The 19,127-nt window shown below is 39.0% G+C and overlaps 1 protein-coding gene across 2 annotated transcripts in view; it reads right to left on the reverse strand.

Moving 5' to 3' along the window:
* Positions 1–19,127, reverse strand: part of TLK1 (tousled like kinase 1) — a 148,447-nt gene that overhangs the window by 87,948 nt on the left and 41,372 nt on the right. For both annotated transcript variants that reach the window (XM_056110149.1, XM_056110148.1), the window contains exon 2: positions 5,076–5,194. In XM_056110149.1, the coding sequence (XP_055966124.1) occupies positions 5,076–5,194 (119 nt within the window). The remainder of the gene's footprint in view (positions 1–5,075; positions 5,195–19,127) is intronic.

Below are 19,127 nucleotides of genomic sequence, written 5' to 3' on the forward strand. Positions count from 1 at the left end.
ATATGGTCCCCCAAGCACCACCAGGAGTAATTCCTGAGTGCAGAGCCAGGAATAACCCCTGAGCATCGCTGGGTGAGACCCAAAAAAAAAAAAAAAGGGTTAATGGTGAATGTTTACTATTCTTTCCATAAACATTAAAAAGAGATCAATGGGGTACGGTGCCACCAGCAGGTGAATCTGTACCTGTGAGGAGAGTGCATCAGCAGTATGATAGTTCCTTCAGACGTTTAGATACCCCAGAATTGCTGCTGTGCCTTTGACCAGATCCCTAAAACTTGGGGCCAAGTATACCAAGAAAGTAAACGGCCAAAAGTTAGGTACGTGGGAGATACACCCACAAACCACCTCAGTTATATAACTGGAGGCAAGGCCTCTCTGGTTCCTATCAAACTGCTTAACAGCCATGATACCAGAGACTCATAAACAAATATCGGAACCCAGTGGCTTTTGGTGGAAATTGCGTCCGGTACCCGCGGTAGGTTACCAGTGCCAGGCCACCCCGGGGGGGGGGGGGGGGCGGGGGGGGGGCAGGAAGGGTGCTGTTCCTCTCCCTGCTCCCCCTTGGTGGCTCAGTGGCCGCCATCCTCCAGAGGCCATTGGACAGTCAGGTTTGGGCCCGCAGTGGCAAGACACACAGAGCCTCACAGGATGGTGATGGAGCTGGCCCTTTCCTCCCCACCCCAACGAGACCCCAAGTCGCCGCCCGTGAACAGCCTCTCTGGCTCCTGATCAAGCTGCTTAACAGCCATGATCCAAGAGACTCAGAAACAAATCTAGGAACCCAGCGGCTTTTGGCAGAAATGTGTCCGGTCCCTGAAGTAGGTTACTGGTGCTGGGCAACCCCAGGTGGGAATAAGTTTTGTGCCTTGACCGGTTCCCCCTGGCGGCTCGGTGGCCGCCATCCTCCAGAGGCCACTGGACAGTCAGGTTTGGGCCCACAGTGACGAGACACATAGGGCCTCATGGAATCAGGGTGGAACTGGCCCTTCCCTCCCCACCAATAAGACCCCGGGTCACTGCCCACAAACGGCCTCTCTGGTTCCTGATCAAGCTGCTTAACGGCCATGATCCCAGAGACTCAGGAACAAATCTTGAAACCCAGCAGGTTTTGGCAGAAATCCCTCCAGATTTAATTGTTAAAATTTCAGAATTTCAAAATCGCACAGCCACTACTGTGGCTGCACGACATCATATATTATTCATAATGCCTTTTCGCAGATCTGAGTGTTGAGGTAAAATCCCAAATAATAATGGTGGGTCTGGTGTCGATGTATTGAATGTAATCAAAGTAGAGAGAGAGTAATGTGGAAATCATCTGCCCCACAGTTAGGGGGAGGGTGTGGATGGGGTGTATACTGGGGTTTTGGGTGGTGGGCAATGGGCACTGGTGTTTCATCAATGTGTGACTGAGACTTAAACCCGAAAGTGTTGTAACTGCTTTCACGGTGACTCAATAAATAAATTTATAAAAAGAAAAAAAATAAAAAGGTGGAGTTCATGCCCAATTCAATCAGCCTAATCAATGGCTGAATAGACAGCTATACTCCTACATTAAAATAAAAAATAAAAAAAAAGTAAAAAAGATCATATATACAAGTTGCTAAGAAAATAAAACAAAAAAAAATTCTCAAAATAGTGAAAGGGGGGCTGGAGTGACAGTATAGCAGGTAGAGGGCTTGCCTTCTATGTGGTTGACCATGTTTGATCCCTGGCAACACACATGGCCTTGCGAGCCCCACCAGGAGTGATCCCTGAGCACAGACAGGTGTGGGTTAAAAAAAAAAAAAAGACTGATATATATTTTGATTTTTTGTTTAATGTGATGTTGGCACAGGAACACAGGCAGACCACTGAAACATAAGGGAAATTTCAGAGACAAACCTGCATATATATGCAAGGCAACTCAATATCTGATAAAGGTTACCTCATAAATCAGTGGGGAAAAAAGTCAGATAATTTAAAAAGCACTATGGAGAAAACTAGTTGAACAGATGAAGAAAAATCGACTCCCTATCAAAACTACATAAATAAAGGTGAGGCATAAATCATCAAAGAACAAATATGACAATAAAACTGTAAAATTAACAGAACAACTTTGTGGTAAGAAGCATGAGGGGGCACCATAGATTCCGATGAAGTGCATTTTTGTTTGCATACTTCTTTTTTGGAAGCACTTTCAATATTTTAAAGATTGGAGATTAGTACATCAGGACTTTTATTCTTTTTCCCCTTTTTTTGTGTGAGTGTGTGGGTAGATACCAGTGTGGTATTTCGACACACCCAGCAGCACTCAGGTGGCCTGGTGCTCAGGGGAACATGTGGTGCCAGGAATCGACTCAGACTTACAGAATACAAACCAAGAACCCCAGCCCCTTGGGCTATCTCCCTGGTCTTTTATTCTTTCTTAAAGAATATCCAAGGAATAAAAGGAACACCACTTTCTCGTAGAATAAAGGCCATTCTACTACAATTAAGTACCAGAGGTCAACTAGATTTTTTCACAAAAAAAGGACTGAATCTTACACTTTCTCCTCATATTTTGAGATATTTTGTTATTATACCATCCAAATAATTACTTCATCATAAGTCATTGTCCATCATTAGTTCCCACCTATGCTAAAGCAAACAAACCAAAACCACTGAAATAACAAATGAAAGGATGATGGCCTGATAGGTTAAAACAATGGCCTTCAATGATGCCCAGTCATAACCTCATAATCCATGAATGTTATTTCAATATAGCAAAAGGGACTCTGCAGACTTGATAAAGGGTAAGAATTTTAAATCTGAGGGATTATACAAGATTATCCAATTGGGGTGGGCATACTTAGATTAGACAATTACATGAGTACCTAAAAGAAAAGAACCTTTTTAGGTGTACTGAGAGGGAGATATCTATTCCAAAAAAGAGTAAGCGAGATGCAATACTGTTTGGTCTAAAAACAAAGAAAAGAAACAAAAGGGATGAATGAGCACAACCCTATATACACCTTGACTTTAGCCCAATAAGATCATTAGAGTTCTGATAATAAATGTATGTTATTATTTTTTTTGGGGGGGGGAGAAAGATAGTTTTTTGAAATAGAGCTTATTCAGAAAGTTGTTCAAAGCAACTAAGTTTATGGTAATTTGACAGTGGAAACAAAAATATTTTAATCATTAAAAGGATGCATTCAAGTCATAAACCATCATTTTACAGTTACTTTCCCGCTTTGCCCAAAGTACTGCATGAATACTAAAAGACCAGAAACATTTTTGTAATACGGGTCAGTTCTCATTGACTTAATACTCTAGCTGAAAATGAAGAAATCATCATTTTCTACCAAAAAGGTCAAGGGAAGAAAATTACAGTGGCTTACATTTTTGCTCGTTTGTTTTTGGACCACACCAGGTGATGCTCAGGTTTACTCCTGGCTCTGTTAGGGGGAACATATGGGTTGCCCGGAATGGAATCTGGGTCAGCTACATGCAAGGCAGGCGCCTTACCTGTTGCATTATTTTTCCGGCCCCAGATGATTACATTTTATAAAATAACAAATCAGAAAATACCAAGGAACAGTAACACCTTTAAATTATAAAACTGATGGTGACACTGACAATGTAAGTAAAATCTAAGAAAAAAAATCAAATGACAATATCCTACATGAATTTTCTCCACTTGATTAATCAGTGAAATGAGCAATATTTTTCTAAGAAAATGAGCAGGAACACAATATTCTCATCAGTCATTTAACTAAAGTACTTCATCATAAGTCATTCTGTAACTAAAAACCTGAATCTTCTAATTATGCTCGAAGGACACGTAACTATACCCTTCAATCCTTTGTAATGTTCTGCACCAAAATCTTGGTACAAACAGGTTTACAGTGTTTAATACTGAATTTTTTACTAGTTATTTTCCATTAAAACTTTATTCCTGCTGTTGTAGCACTGTCCTCCCTTTGTTCATCTATTTGCTTGAGCGAGCCCAGTAATGTCTCCATTGTGAGACTTGTTGTTACTGTGTTTGGCATATCGAATACATCATGGGTAGCTTGCCAGGCTTTGTTGTGCGGGCAAGATAACTCTCGATAGCTTGCCGGGCTCTCCGAGACGGACGGAGGAATCAAATCCAGATCGGCTGGGTCGGTCGCATGCAAGGCAAATTCCCTACCACCGTGCTATCGCTCCAGCCCTATACATTATTATTATGATAACATGAAAAAAAAAAGCCTAAAATCAGTAAGAAAAATATCTGTAAAAAATCAGTAAGAAAAATACCAAATAGTTCAAGGTGATGACCTGTATTTTTAGTCAAAATTTCAGCGTAAGTCTTAAGACAAAAAAAAAAAATTAGTGACCTCTGTTAAGTTAAACTATGAGTCCAGTTCATGACAGAAACCATGAGTAAAGCTAATAGACGTATGACTAGAAGTCATCACTATATATTATCACCATCATATTATAAAATATGCATAAACATGGGAAATAAATTTGTAAAGAAAATAATTCTCATAGAAAAATAGGTAAAGAATTTTAACAATTTACAAGGGACTCTCAAAAAGTTCAATGAACTGCAATGCATACTGGAAATTCAGATTTGATCCTTGGCACTGGATGGTCCTCCTAGCACTGAGTTGGGAACAGCCACCAAACACTGTTGAATGTGACCCCAAAAACCAAAAATAAATAAGGAATCTAGATGATGACAAGTATTTTTGAGGCGTGGAAAAAGATACTCAATGCACTCTATTGAAATTCTAATCAGTTTTGTACAACTGTCCCAAACAGCAATATTTTTCTATGAAAGTGCATATATTCTAAAACCTGAAATTTTATACTTAATAATATATCTTACTGTTTGGTTTTGAGACTTGTAATAATGTATCTTAAATGATCACAATGGCACAATGGCTCAGAAAAGAACAGGACAAGAAATTCACTGCAATTTGAGGTAGTAAGGAGTTTAAAGACAATCTGATGTCTATTACTGAAGGCCTAAAAAATTCACTCTTAAGCACACATGTAGGTTTCCTTTGTAAAATGTACTTTAGATTATTTAATCCAAAGAATATAAAGATTATAGTCAGACTCACTTTAGCTCCAACACTGCAACTGCCAGTGCTCCCAGTGCTCCCACTTGCTACACCTGTAAATCTAGCTTCCAATAATTCCTGTCTTCTTGGATCCAGACTATGAAGTTCATCCATTGCACCTATTAAGGAAAAAATAAAATACACACATATACATATACGGGTATAACAGAAATATAACGTATCTATTTGCATGTCCAATAATGAATTTTGAAATCTGCATGATCAACAATGAACTTTGCTAACAGATAAAATTAAAAGTTTTTAAGATTTTCTGTAATTTTCATGCTCAATTACAAAACAACATTTTGGGGCTGCAATTCACAATAAGAAATGTATTTTCTATCTGACTTAGTCTATAGACATAAGTTTAAAAGTTCCACAAGTAGAGACAGGGGAGATAGTACAGAGTTTAAGATGTATTCCTTAGGTACACCTGACTCTGATTCAATCTCCAGAAGCACAGGACTCCCCAGTACCACTAGACAATTATCCTCGAGGCCCCTGGAGCATTTCAGGGATGGCCCTGATCAGCCCCAGCACTGCTACAACGACATAGCCAAGCAATTAACTACTAGACTGCTTAATTTAGTATCACTGGGAGTGGTATCCAGGCTCCCTGAGTACCATCAGAGAGACCTAACCACCAAGAAAGTTTCACAAGTACTTTGTGGTGCATACAGATTCCTCCAGTATCGTCCAGTCTATTTTATAGTCCATTAAAAATTAAAACACTGGGGCTGGAGCAACAGCACAGCGGGTAGGGAGTTTGCCTTACACGCGGCCGTCCTGGATTCAATTCCCAGCATCCCATATGTTCCCCCGAGCACCGCCAGGAGTAATTCCTGAGTGCAGAGCCAGGAGTAACCCCTAAGCATCTCCAGGTATGACCCAAAAAGCAAAAAACAAACAAACAAACAAACAAAAAACCCAACCCAAAACTAAAACACTAGGGCCAGTGATTTAGATAGTGATGGAGCGCATGTCCAGCACATGGAGGCTCTGGGTTGAGCCAACACAATACCAAAAGGGAAAAAAAAAGTGACTGACAGAGAGACACACCTATCGAAAAACACTGGCTGTGAGCTACTTAATTTATTTCATGAGCCATCAATGGACCTCAGTGTTTAAAAATATATAATTTTTGTAGTGTAATTGCCCTAGATTATCACACTCAGCTCCCGGGAGAGAAGAAGGCAGAGTCTCCTACCCTGTGCCTGACTGTCTCCACCAGGGCCCAACAGCTGAAGACCTCCGGGGCCCAGCCAAGAAAGACCATGCTGGGACCACTCTCCACACACTTGGATGAGCCTCAGGCATAAAAGAACTAGCAGAGGAACCCTGGTGTATGGGACCCGGGGCTGAGATCTCCAAACCTGCAAGGTTTGGGACTGGACCTACTAGTAACTAGACAGTTACACCCACCAACTGTCGTGTAACTCCAACAACGGCCAGGATCCAGAGATTATCACACTCAGCTCCTGGAAGCACGCGGTCACGAATAATAATGACATCTTATCATCTCATTCCTACTTTGGACAAACTGGCAGGCTACCAAATGTAACCTGCCCACACGGCAGAGTCTGGCAAACTCCCTGTGGTATACCCAATATGCCAAATACCAGTAACAATGATGGGTCTCATTCTCCTAACCCTGAAAAAGCCTTGAATATGGCACTTTTAAAAAAAATCTCAGGGCTAGGACGAAGAAGAAATTACTGGCACCTGCTCGAGGCAATCGACGAACAACAGGGTGGTTGTGATTGTGATCGTGGATCGCCCTAATTCTACGCTTATACAGAATTATAACTTATCTGACTAGCTCCATTTTAAAATGGGAAAGACTTTTATTATGTGGTGGAAAGACACCCATCCCATATCCATTCAGAGCAGAATATAGTCAAAATGTTCATTTTACCAAAAGCAATATGCAGACGTAATATACCTAAGATTTATTATATACCTACGATTTCTTGTACAATTGATAGTTTTTAGTTCTCATAAGGAGATTAGACACATATGTATCAAACTGATCATGGTGTAAACATCAGATTTTAAACAGCTGCCTTAGAATAAGGAAGAAACCTTCAACACTCCACTAAAAAACTACTAGAAAACATAAATGAACATAGTAAAGAACACATTATAGAATATATAATATTACAGACTATATAATAAGAATATATAAAAACCTGTTGTATTATATACAAATGAGAACAAGGTTTTTTTTTCATTTTTTTGATTTGTCAAATTTTTGAAAAATTTTTTAAATCAATTTTTATTAGTGAAACACCATGAGGTACAGTTGTAGACTTACAAATTTTTGTGCTTGGGTTTCGATTTTACAATGATCAAATACCCATCTCTCCACCAGTGCCCATTTTCCACCACCATGGATCCCAGTATCCCTCCCACCCCCATCCCCCTATCCCACCCTGCCTCTGTGGCAGGGCATTCCCTTTTGTTCTCTCTCTCCTTTTGGGTGTTGTGGTCTGCAAAAGAGGCATTGAGTGGCAATCATGAGAACAAGATATTTTTTAAGAAATCCCACTTACAATGGCATCAAGAAAGTTTAAATACCTAAGAATAAATTTAATGGAGATGAAAGAAATATACAACAAAAACTCGAAGACACTGTTAAAAGATGAGAACAAAACTTAAGTGGCGGAAAGATACCCATCCCATATCCATTCAGAGGCAGAATATAGTTAAAATGTTCATTTTGCCAAAAGCAATATGCAGATATAATGAGGTCTTTAATTTAAAAAATGAAGTCCTGAAAACAGAGAAATGGTATAAGAGGTGGGGCATTTCCCTGCACACAGCTGAACCTAGTTTAACCCCAGGACCCTATCTGATCTCACAGGACCAGAAGTGACTCCTGAGCATTGTCAAGTGTGGCCCACAACACCTCCCTTCTCAACCCCTCCCCTAAAAAAAAAGCACCTAAAATATTACAGTAGTATTTATGAAGGACAGAACAATAATACAAAAGCTTATTTGGAATTATAATAGAGCTCAAACAACTAAACCCATCCTGTAAAAAAGACAAGAAAAATGGAGGCACTATGTCACTGAACTTCAAACAATACTACCAAGTAATAGCAGTTAAAACTGCATAGTAAGGTAAAGGTAAAGGTAAAGGCCCTCCCGTTAATCGTCGATTTGCTCGAGTGGGCCCAGTAACGTCTCCATTGGAGACTTTGTTGTTACTGTGTCTGGCATATACAATACTCTCGGTAGCTTGCCGGGCTCTCCGAGAGGGGCGGAGGAATCGAACTCGGGTCGGCCATGTTGGCCGCTTGTAAGGCGAACGCCCTACCCGCTGTGCTATCGCTCCAGCTCCTGCATAGTACTGGAACAAAAAAAGACCAGGATCAAAAAAGTATGGTTAAGAGCCCAGTAATAAAGCTATACCTTTTATCAAAACTTAACCTGTTACAAAGAAGTCATGATCTACAATGGAGGAAGGAAAATATCTTCAAAGTATATACATATGAACAAAGAAGGAAGAAAGGAGGAGGGGAACAGAAAGGAAAAGGAAACATGGGTTATTCTCTAATGCCATAAAAAAAAAAATTTCAAGATGGATAAAAGACCTGGATGGAAGACCTAAGCCACAAAATAAGTCAAAGATACCATAGGTAAATTCCAAAACATGAGCATTAAACCTTAGTGTACTCAACTCTAATAGCAAGAGAAATAAAATAATCGGGTCAACACCAATTTTTTAAAAAATTTCAAAATAAAAGAATCTACTAAATGAGACATGTTTACATAATTGGTGAGGGTTTAACATCCAAGGTACACAAAGAACTTTAAAAACTCAACAAAAACAAAAAAAGATACAGATAGACAAAATCATCTCCTGTCTGTGTGAATGGTTTATATCAAAATGAGTAACAAATACTGGCATAAAAAAGGAAAGGTGGAGAAAAAAAAACCCTTGCATATTGTTGGTCAAAATGATAACTAGGGAAATCATTTTGGGAAAATAGTATGGAACTTCTGCAAGAAGTTACCAAAAAAAATAAAAAATAAAGAAAACCCAAACAAACACCCCCCCCAAACTACCATATCACCCAATAATTCCACTTCTGAGTACCTACCTGAAAAATATTAAAGTATCAATTTTTCAAAAAGTTGTATCACTGCACTGTTTATTACTACAATAGCTAAGATGCTAAAGTCCATCACAAGATGACTGAATATGTGTCTATAAACAACGGAATTCTATTCCACAATTTTAAAAAGATAAAACTGTCACTCACAGCAAATGATAGGACCTGAAGAGATTACGTGAAGTAATGTATGTCAAGAGAAAAACAAAGAGGGATGCTTCACAATTAGGTACAAAATATAAAATTTACTCTTAAATGTTCTTTAACCTATGTCTGTTAATTCTCTAATAAACCCTAAACTGACATATAAGAGTGATTTGCTGGGCCGGAGAGATACTACACCAGACAGGGCAGGGTGCTTGCTGTAAATGAGGTTGACACTCGATATGGTACCCCCAAGCCATACCTGGAGTGGTCCCCTAGTACAGAGCCAGGAATAAGCCCAAAGCACAGCTGAATGTGGCCCAAAATAGAAAAAGGAAAAGGAAAAAAGATTTTTGAAAGGGAAGAAAGTTATTATCAGAATCCAGAATTTTCAAAATATACTAGAGCCCTTGATAGTCATCCTCTGCTAAAGGTTAAGAACATTTTCTATAGACCTTATCTTTTTAAAAATTTCCTTCCTCGCCATTTATATTTATCTGGATAGAGGGCAGGATGGAAAACAATTATGTTCACATCCTGATACATGGCCCCACTCCATCCCTCCTTCTTCCATCTTAAAGAGGTTCCTTTCTTTAAAAAGCCAAATCCTTTACTACCTGTCTTTGATTCTTCTTGATACCCAAGTGGTTTATCTCTATATACACCTTAGGTCCCTATAATCTGATTTCTATTACAAGTATACTTGTAAAAATATACTTTTTAAAAAATTATTTATTGAATCACTGTGGGAAAAGTTACAGAGCTTTCAGGTTTAGGTCTCAGTCATGTAAACATCAAACACATTTCCCTTTACCGATACTTATTTTTTACCATGAACCCCAATAGAACCCCACCTCCCACCCCTCCCAATTCCTGTGAGGCAGATGAGTTCTAGTTAACACTCTATCTACTTTGACTAGATTCATTGTTCCGATAAAAGATGCACCATTATTATTTAGATTTTACCCCCCCCCCCAATCAGACATGCTGAAAAAACATTGTGAAATGATTTGCTTTCTACAGCTGGGTTCAAGAATTAAATGTTGTTTTGGCTTTCTGCTATTTTACTTGTTAACCCTGGAAGTATTTCTACTGAAAGTCAGATAATTAAGAGATTGGTTTCTGTGCTCTGGAGTCGTGGCTGTGCCGGAGAGCCGCTCGTGGGGGGCAACTGGTGGCCTCGGTAGGGCGTGAAGGACGGGCCTGAACGCCCTCCTTCCCATGAGGTTTTTGTCGCCCCCGACCCCCGGCTCATACCTGCTGTCCACAAGGCTCCCGTGCGGCCACCATCTTTCTTTCCAGAAAGGAGAGGGCAACAATATACTTTTCTGATCATCAATATTTCTATCTCTTTTAATCTTCCTATTCGTGAGAAACTATGTATTACTCCAATTTTGGAAATAGCATCTGCTTTACACCTCAAATTCTGTCTGTATCTTTTAAAATAAGTTCTAATTTTCAGAATTTATCTGTATCTTTTCTGTTTTTCCTCTTCTCTGTTAACTACAAATATTCTTCAAAGGTATTAATCTGTGGTCTGTTCTTTTAATGTTCCCTCTACCTTCAAGTTAATGATTCTTAAACATTATATATTAAATTAGTCTTAAGGCTGGCACTAGAGGGAAAAAAATCCAAAACACCAGTTATAAGGGTCCAGGCACAAATCAAAGGGCTGGAGTACATGCTCACTGCAGATAGGGACCCAGATTCAATTCATGGCAGTCATTGTCCCTGACACAGCTGGAAGTGACCCCTGAGCACCAAGCTGGGGGTCAGAGACTTAGATCACCATGAGGTGTGGCCCCCAAACCAAAATAAACATACAAACACAGTAATATGACAGTAATAAGTTTTACAATTCAAGATTGGCTGTATAAAAAACATTGAATTCTTCTCTGGCACAGAATCACTCTAAAAATTTTAAATCACATTTAAAAAGTAAGTATACAGTTGCTATAAATATTCTTTGTACTGTTGTGGCTGTTTCATTTTCCTTGAGTAAATTTCCGGAGTTGAATCAGTGGATCATAAGGATGTTGCATACAAACTAAGAAACTGCTAAAATCTCTAAAATAGTTCTATTACATTAAACTCCTAAATGCCTGCTAATATTTAATGTTCACATTCTTTAGCTATTCTAGCTAAGTGAAATGATTACCAGCTTTGATTTATATCTACTTGATCATTAAGGAAATTAGCACCTCTTTCTGAGCTTAATGGCAATTATATTTCTTTACTATTGACGATGTTAGAAACCCTTTCATGTGTGTTACACCCAATTTTTATTAGGTTGTTTTGTATGTTTTAATTCCCCCTTTATGCCCCCACATTTTCCTCATTCTGCTGCTGCTGTTGTTGCCATGACTATGGTAGTACACTTGGATTTAGTGCTTCCAAACTTGTTTGGGATGTTTGCTGGGGGTTGCCCATTCTGTGGTGCTTGTTCAAAATCAGGTACAGTTCTTGCAAGGGTTGCACACAAATTTTTTCCCCTGTGGTGCTGGTGTCATCAGGATTGCACTCAACATGTTAGGCTGTGCTGGAAATGAACTTTAGACTTCCCAAGGTTCTACTGAGGGATGGAGAGATACAGTAGCAAAGAGAGGAAGAGTAGAAAGATGAAAAACAGGGTAGGAAGGGAAAGGGGGAAAAGGGTACGGAGGGAAGGTAGGGGGGAGGAATTTTCTCAAAAAAGCTAGGAATGTCTCTTTTTGGAGTGGTTGGTAATTTTGTTTCCCCTTATTGCATTTTAATAAGCAGAAATGTTTAGTTCTGGTGAAGTGAAAATTATTGAAGATTAAAACATAGTTATTAAATTTCTAAGAACACTCTGCATGATCCCAAAGTTAAAAAAAAAACTCAAAAACAGTTACACTAGTAAGTATAAGGTACAAATATATAGACCAATGGAATATAGAGACCAGAAATAAACTGCCACAAATAAATTGTCAAATAATTTCAACAAATTTGCCAAGATCATTTAAAAAGAGGAAGGGACAGTCTTTAACAAATAGTGCTGGGAAAAAAGGAAAATATATATGCAAATATATTAAGCTGGACTTTACTTTGAAACCATATTTAAAAATGGATTAAATGCCTAATACCTAAAACAAAACAAAAACTGTTAAAAGAAGAGACGTGGGTGAGTGAGGGGGTGCAGCGACCCAGTGGTATGAGCACATGATTTGTATGCAAGAAGTCTGGGCACTACACGGTCCCTGGAGCATCTCCAGGAGTGACCCCTAACACAGAGGTGTGGCCCAAAACCAAAGAGAGGAAAAGGAAACTCAAATGAAATGGTTGCTTTCAGAATGAGAGCAGGCATGTATGAATCATGTAATAAGAATTGATGTTTCAGGGGCTGGAGTGATAGTACAGCAGTCAGGGCATTTGTCTTGCACACAGTCAACCCAGTTCAATCCCATATGGTCCCTCGAGCACTGCCAGGAGTAATTCCTAAGCGCAGAGCCAGAAGTAACCCCTGAATGTCGCTGGGCGTGACCCCAAAAGCAAAAACAAAACAAACAAAAAAGCCCAACAACAAAGAAATGATGTTGCAGAATATTGAAGGAATATATAATCTGACATCAACAATCAAATCCCAATTTAAAAATGACCGAAATACTTGAATAGACATCTCCAAATAAGACTTATAAGTACATTTTTAAAAAAAGGCTCACTACCATAAATTAAGAAAAGCAAACCAAATCACAATGACATACCACTTTACACCCATTGAATGGCTATTTTCAGTAAATAAAAACAAGCTGCTAACAAAGAAGCAGTGAAGTTTGAACCCACATTCACCACTGATACACTGATAAGGATGTAGCCATAGTATAATCTGGTGTAGTCATGGTATAAAACAGTGTCAGTTTACGAAAAAAAAAAAACACAATTTTGAAAAATATTCAAAAATAACATAGGGCAAAACAGATAGTTCAACTGGCTATACGCATAATTTGAAGGCTCAGGTTGGCCCCTAACTGTGTCCCCCCCAAAAAAATCACATGGAATAACCATATGATCTAGAAAGCTCAACTCTGAGTATATACATAATAGAAAGCAAGAACTCAATATATACATCTATGTTAACATTATTCACAAAAGCCCAAATGTGTAAACTAAATGTGGCACTGTAGCACTGTGCTCCTGTTTATCGATTGCTCAAGCAGGCACCATTAACGTCTCCATTGTGAGACTTGTTACTGGTTTTGGCATATCGAATATGCCACAGGGAGCTTACCAGGCTCTGCCGTGCAGGCAGGACACTCTCGGTAGCTTACCGGGCTCTCCGAGAGGGACGGAGGAATCGAACCAGTGTAGCTGTGTGCAAGGCAAACGCTCTGCCCACTGTGCTATTGCTCCAGCCCTTTAAATTAATATATTTTTTAAAAAGCCGGCTGATTCTAGAGAAGAATTTGCTTGTTAAAAAGGAACCACCAAAATAAGTTGTACAACATGTTGGCCTCAGAGCATAAGAAGACCCACAGAGAAGGAAAATTCCAAATTTTGCATAGACCATCTACTCAACTCTAGCCGGTGGCCTGGTTCCACGTACAATATGAAGACCCATCTGCTCAGCCATGAATTAAATGAATTCAGACTATATTTTCCATCGCAGAGATGGAGTGGGGAGTTTTAGTTCAGTCAAAGGTCTCGCCGAACAGACACACACACTTACACACACACACACACACACACACAAAAGTATACAAGATACATCCAAAGTTCACTCAACATAGAACGCAAATAGATGGCAAGATGCGTATTCTGAAAAGGTGGCCCAGTAAGACCTGCCCCAAGGCAAGCCATTTGTTAGACTGACAAGACTTTGCAACAGTTCTGATTGCGTACAAGTTCCCCAGAAGAAAATACATTTGCAATGGCTCCACTGTGTTGAAGAAATCACGAAATAAAAATTCCTACAGGAACACAAAAGGTTAAGAGCACAGTACCTCCAAGTAATGAGCAGATAGATTGGCAGAAGGGGTATTGTCAGAGGAAAAGTCAACCTGGAGATTAGCTCAAGAAATAATCCAGAATGCAGAAAGAGAAAAAAAAATTAATGGCATATTTCTTAGCACTCATACTATTTTCAAATCCTCACAAGTTAGGAGGCAACACAAAAAAGAGGTCAACTTTTTGGTGGAAAAGCATAAACCTTTATATAGTTAAATGATTGAAATATATTTTTGGTTGGACAAAACTAAAATTTTACCACTTCAAAAAGTCAACTCTTACAAGAGAGTTGAAGGTGAAGGGTGGTAGATAAAAGCATACATGGGCAGAAAGAATGACTAGTTCTTCTGTAGAAAATGTTAATGCATTTATAATAATGTATATTGATTATTATAATGTATAATAAACAGAGGGATGGTAAAGAGATGGTTGTGAGGGTTTGTTTAGAAGCCAGTCTTTGAGTGTCCCAAGAGAAAAAGGAAAAATCAAACAGATACCATCTTGTTCAGGCTTGCTTATTGGTCCACTGTAAATAGTCTTTACCTATTTACAGTGATAATATTATTTATCCCGTCACTATGTGTCACTGTAAATGATTCTGTTGAACATACATCTGAGTATCTGTTATTCGTTTTGTTCTTTTTCTCGTACCCACTTCAGTTCATTGAAATCTTTCTGAATTCCATTATTGGATTTTGGTTTGGGGCTATACCCCGGTGTGCTTAGGGCCTGCTCCTGGCACTGCACTCAGGGATCACTTCTGGGGGACTCAGGGAGCCCTATGGAGTGCGAGGGATCAAACCCAGGTCGACTGCATGCAAGTCAAGCACACGAGCTGCTGTTCTCTCTTTCTGGTCCATGGATCCCATTTCTAAATGGTTGGTTTTACATCTATGCCCCTAGACAGCCCTGAGACCCTTAATGCATTATAAACAGTATTTTTCCCCCTGAGCTTGCCTAATATTGAATCACTTCATGTCAAACTAAATGTGCCATACACATAAAATACTATTCAACATCAAACAAGGGAAGGAAATTTTAACACACTCTGGACCACAGAGGAATTCTGAAGATATTATACTAAATAAGTAAGACAAAAAGAAGTACTATACGATTTCATTTAAAGTTTGAAGAGTTGCCAAATTCAGAGACGAGAGAAGGTGGTTGTCAAGAGTTAAGGGGGAAGTGGTACAGAAGTTAGAGTTTTAATGGGTACAAAATTTCAGGATGTGTTCCGGATAGTTCAATGGTTTAAACAACTGCAGGAGGCCCAGATTTGATCCCTTGACACAATATTGCCCAGTAAGCACAGAACTGAGAGTAGCCCCCAAGCACCACTACACGGGGTCCAAACTCAACACCCACACAAACAACAGTTTTAGTAAAAATTATAGACTTAAAAATGGTAAGTATGGTAATTTCCATGTTCTATTTTACCACAATTTAAAAAAATAATTTAAACAAAAGTGTTATGTTTCTAGTTAACACTATAATGCTACTATACAAAATTACTGTAGCACCGCTAACCCCACACACACCAAAGTGCCAAAATCTTCTATAATTAGACTTATGTCATCTCCAGTAGTCCTGGGGTCCCTCTTTGTCCCCCGCCCCGGCCTGGGAATCTTAGTTTCATAATCCAAGATCAAGAGCTTGTGATACTTTTATACTATTATCTTGTTTTGCTTTCTATAGGCCATATGAGATCATCTAGCATTTGTCTTATTCCCTCTGGTTTATGTCACTAAACATAATGCCTTCCTGTTCCATCTATGTTGCAGCAAGACTTCATCTTTTCTTATAGCTGAGTAGTATTCCACTGTGTACATTTACCACAACTTCCTTTACCCATTTATCTGTCACTGAAAACGTGGCTGTTGTTTCCAAATCCTGGCTACTGTACTAAGCACTGTATTGAACACAGATGAGCTTATATTTTTTCAAATTAATGTTTTTGTGTTTGAGGGATAGATGCCAAGAAGGTCATGTGGGAGATTTATTTTTATTATTTTCTAAGAATTGCCATACTGTTTTTAATAGAAGCTGAACCAGACGTTCCAACAGAAAATAAAGGTTCCTTTCTCAGTGTTACATCCCTGCCAATACTGGTGGTTTCCAGTCTGACAAGGCATTCACACTGATATAAGACTACCATATCTTGTTGTTTTGATCACCATTTCCCTGTCACTGTCCTCCCGTTGCTTATCGATTTGCTCGAGTGGGGCCAGTAACGTCTCCATTGTGAGACTTCATTGTTACTGTGTTAATCTATATATAAGGTAAAGGTAAAGGTAAAGGTCCTCCCGTTGATCGTCGATTTGCTCGAGCGGGCCCAGTTACGTCTCCATTGGAGACTTTGTTATTACTGTGTTTGGCATATCGAACACTCTCGGTAGCTTGCCAGGCTCTCCGAGAGGGGCGGAGGAATCGAACTCGGGTCGGCCATGTTGGCCACTTGTAAGGCGAACGCCCTACCCGCTGTGCTATCGCTCCAGCCCAGCTTTAAGTAGAATTATCATTTTGACAATGTTTTTTTCCATCCATGAACATGAAATATTTTTCAATTTTCTGGTATCCTATTTCTTTCAAAAGTGACATATATTTTGGATGTGTAAGCTGTTCACATCCTTTATTGCTAGGTAACTGACATTTTGATACACTATTTAAACTGGGGTAGTCTTTTTTCTTTCTTTTCTAGTTTGCTATCTGCATAAAGAAATGAAACCAACTTTTGTGTATTGCTTTTGAAGCCCTCTACATTTCTGCTGTATTGGTTTACTGTTCACAAGAGTTTTTTTAGTAGTCTTTAGGGTCTATGTATATTTTCATGTCATCTACAAACAGTGACAGTTTATCTTCTTATTTTTCAATTTATATACCTTTGATGTCTTCTCTCTTGCCTCATTGCTGTAGTAAGGACTCCCCAAACTATATTTACACTGAACAGTAGAGAAACTGAACATCTTTGCTGTTGTCTGATCTGAAACAGTGCTGTCCAGTCTTTGTCATTGAGTATGATGTTAGCTGTGGGTTTGCTGTAAAAGGTTGATATTTTGCTTCTGTTCTTATTGTTTCTCCCCCACCCCTCACAAGCATGGATGGATGTTAAAGCTTTCTCTGCCTCTAATGATGTTATATGACTTTCGGGGTTTTGTTGTTGTTGTTGTTGTTGATACATAACACATTAACTGACTTGTACATACTGAATTATCCTTGCACACCTAGAACAAATCCCACTTGATCATGGTGTAGAATCTTTTTTATGTACTATCTGACTTGTTTTGCTCCTATTTTGTTGAGGATCTTTGCATTATTATTTAACAGGCACAGGAGTCTGTGCTGGAGCTATAGCACAACGGGCAGGGAGTTTGCTTTGCACACGGCCGACCCAGCCAACCCGGGTTTGATTCCTCCGCCCCCTCAGAGAGCCCGGCAAGCTACTGAGAGGATCTAACATGCATGGCAAAGCCTGGCAAGCTACCTGTGACATATTCGATATTGTGTATTGCTTTCGAAGCCCTCTACATATGCCAAACACTGTAACAAATCTCACAATGGAGACTTTACTGGGCCCGCTCAGGCAAATCGATGAATAACGGGAGGACAGTGCTACAGGAGTCTGTAATTTTTTTAGTATTATCTCTGCTTTTGATTTTAACATGAAGTAGGTGTCATAGAAAGAACTACAAAGGATTCAAGTTTCTTTGATTTTCAAGTGTTTGAGGAGTATAGGTAGAAAAATCTGTGAAGGTTTGGTAGAATTTACTAGTGTATGACCTGGGCTTTTGTTCTTAAAGAGGATTTTTAATTACTGTTTCAATTTCCTGACTCATGATTGGTCTGTTCCAGTTTTCTACTTCCTCTTGATCCAATCTTGGGTGACTGTGAAGAGTCGAAGAATTAATCTATTTCCTTTAGATTCTACAGTTTAGTGACTGGAGTTGTTAAAAGTAACTTCTTATGATTTTTTTTCTATTTCTCAGTGTCCTGTTGTAATTTCTCCCCTTTCATCGCTGATCTATTTGGATTTTTGCTCTTTAAAAGTAGTTTTTTAAAGAGAAAAAAGTGATTTTCTGAAAAGTCTAAAAGTATTACTGCTGAGGAGCTTTGCATTAGTGTTAACAGGGATATAAGTCTAATTTATTTGTTTCCCATAGTTCTCAATAGAAATACAACTTCCCTTCTTGAAGTCTTTGGAGAAGCTATGTATCTTAACAAGGGAGGAATTTCTAAACAAAATTTATTAATTTTTGCTTTTTGGGCCATACCTACCAATGTCCAGGGGTTACTCCTGGCTCTGTGCTCAGAAATCACTCCTGGTGATGCTCAGGGGACCATACAGAATGCCGAGGATCAAACCCAGGTTGGCTACATGCAAGGCAAATGCCCTACCCACTATACTGTTGCTCCGGCCCCTAAACAAAAATTCTTAATAGGGGCTGCCAACCTTCTCGTCCTTGAAGACCTGATAAGTTTTTAAGCCATTTTAAAGAGATGGTATATTCAAGAGTCACTGCTATGAACTGAGGCACCAAATAGATACTTAAAATTAGCACACCTCTATAAAAACATAGCCTTAAACCCTACAGTCTTGCTATTAAAAGTGCAATCCACTGACCACCAGCAATTGTTATTACCTGATACATTAGAGAAATGCAAAATCATTTTGACAACATGAATAGTATAAAGCAGCTTATAGTACTTAAAATCCAAACATCAGGTACCACTAAAATCACTATACCACAGCAATATTGTGTGTAGGTGCTATTTTGGATTGTAACTGTGGGTTAAATTCGTTTTAAAAACAGTCTCAAGTCGAAAGAAAAGA

The sequence above is a fragment of the Sorex fumeus genome, unplaced genomic scaffold, assembly GCF_029834395.1.
Source record: "Sorex fumeus unplaced genomic scaffold, SorFum_2.1 ptg000009l, whole genome shotgun sequence".
NCBI classification, from domain to species: Eukaryota; Metazoa; Chordata; class Mammalia; order Eulipotyphla; family Soricidae; genus Sorex; species Sorex fumeus.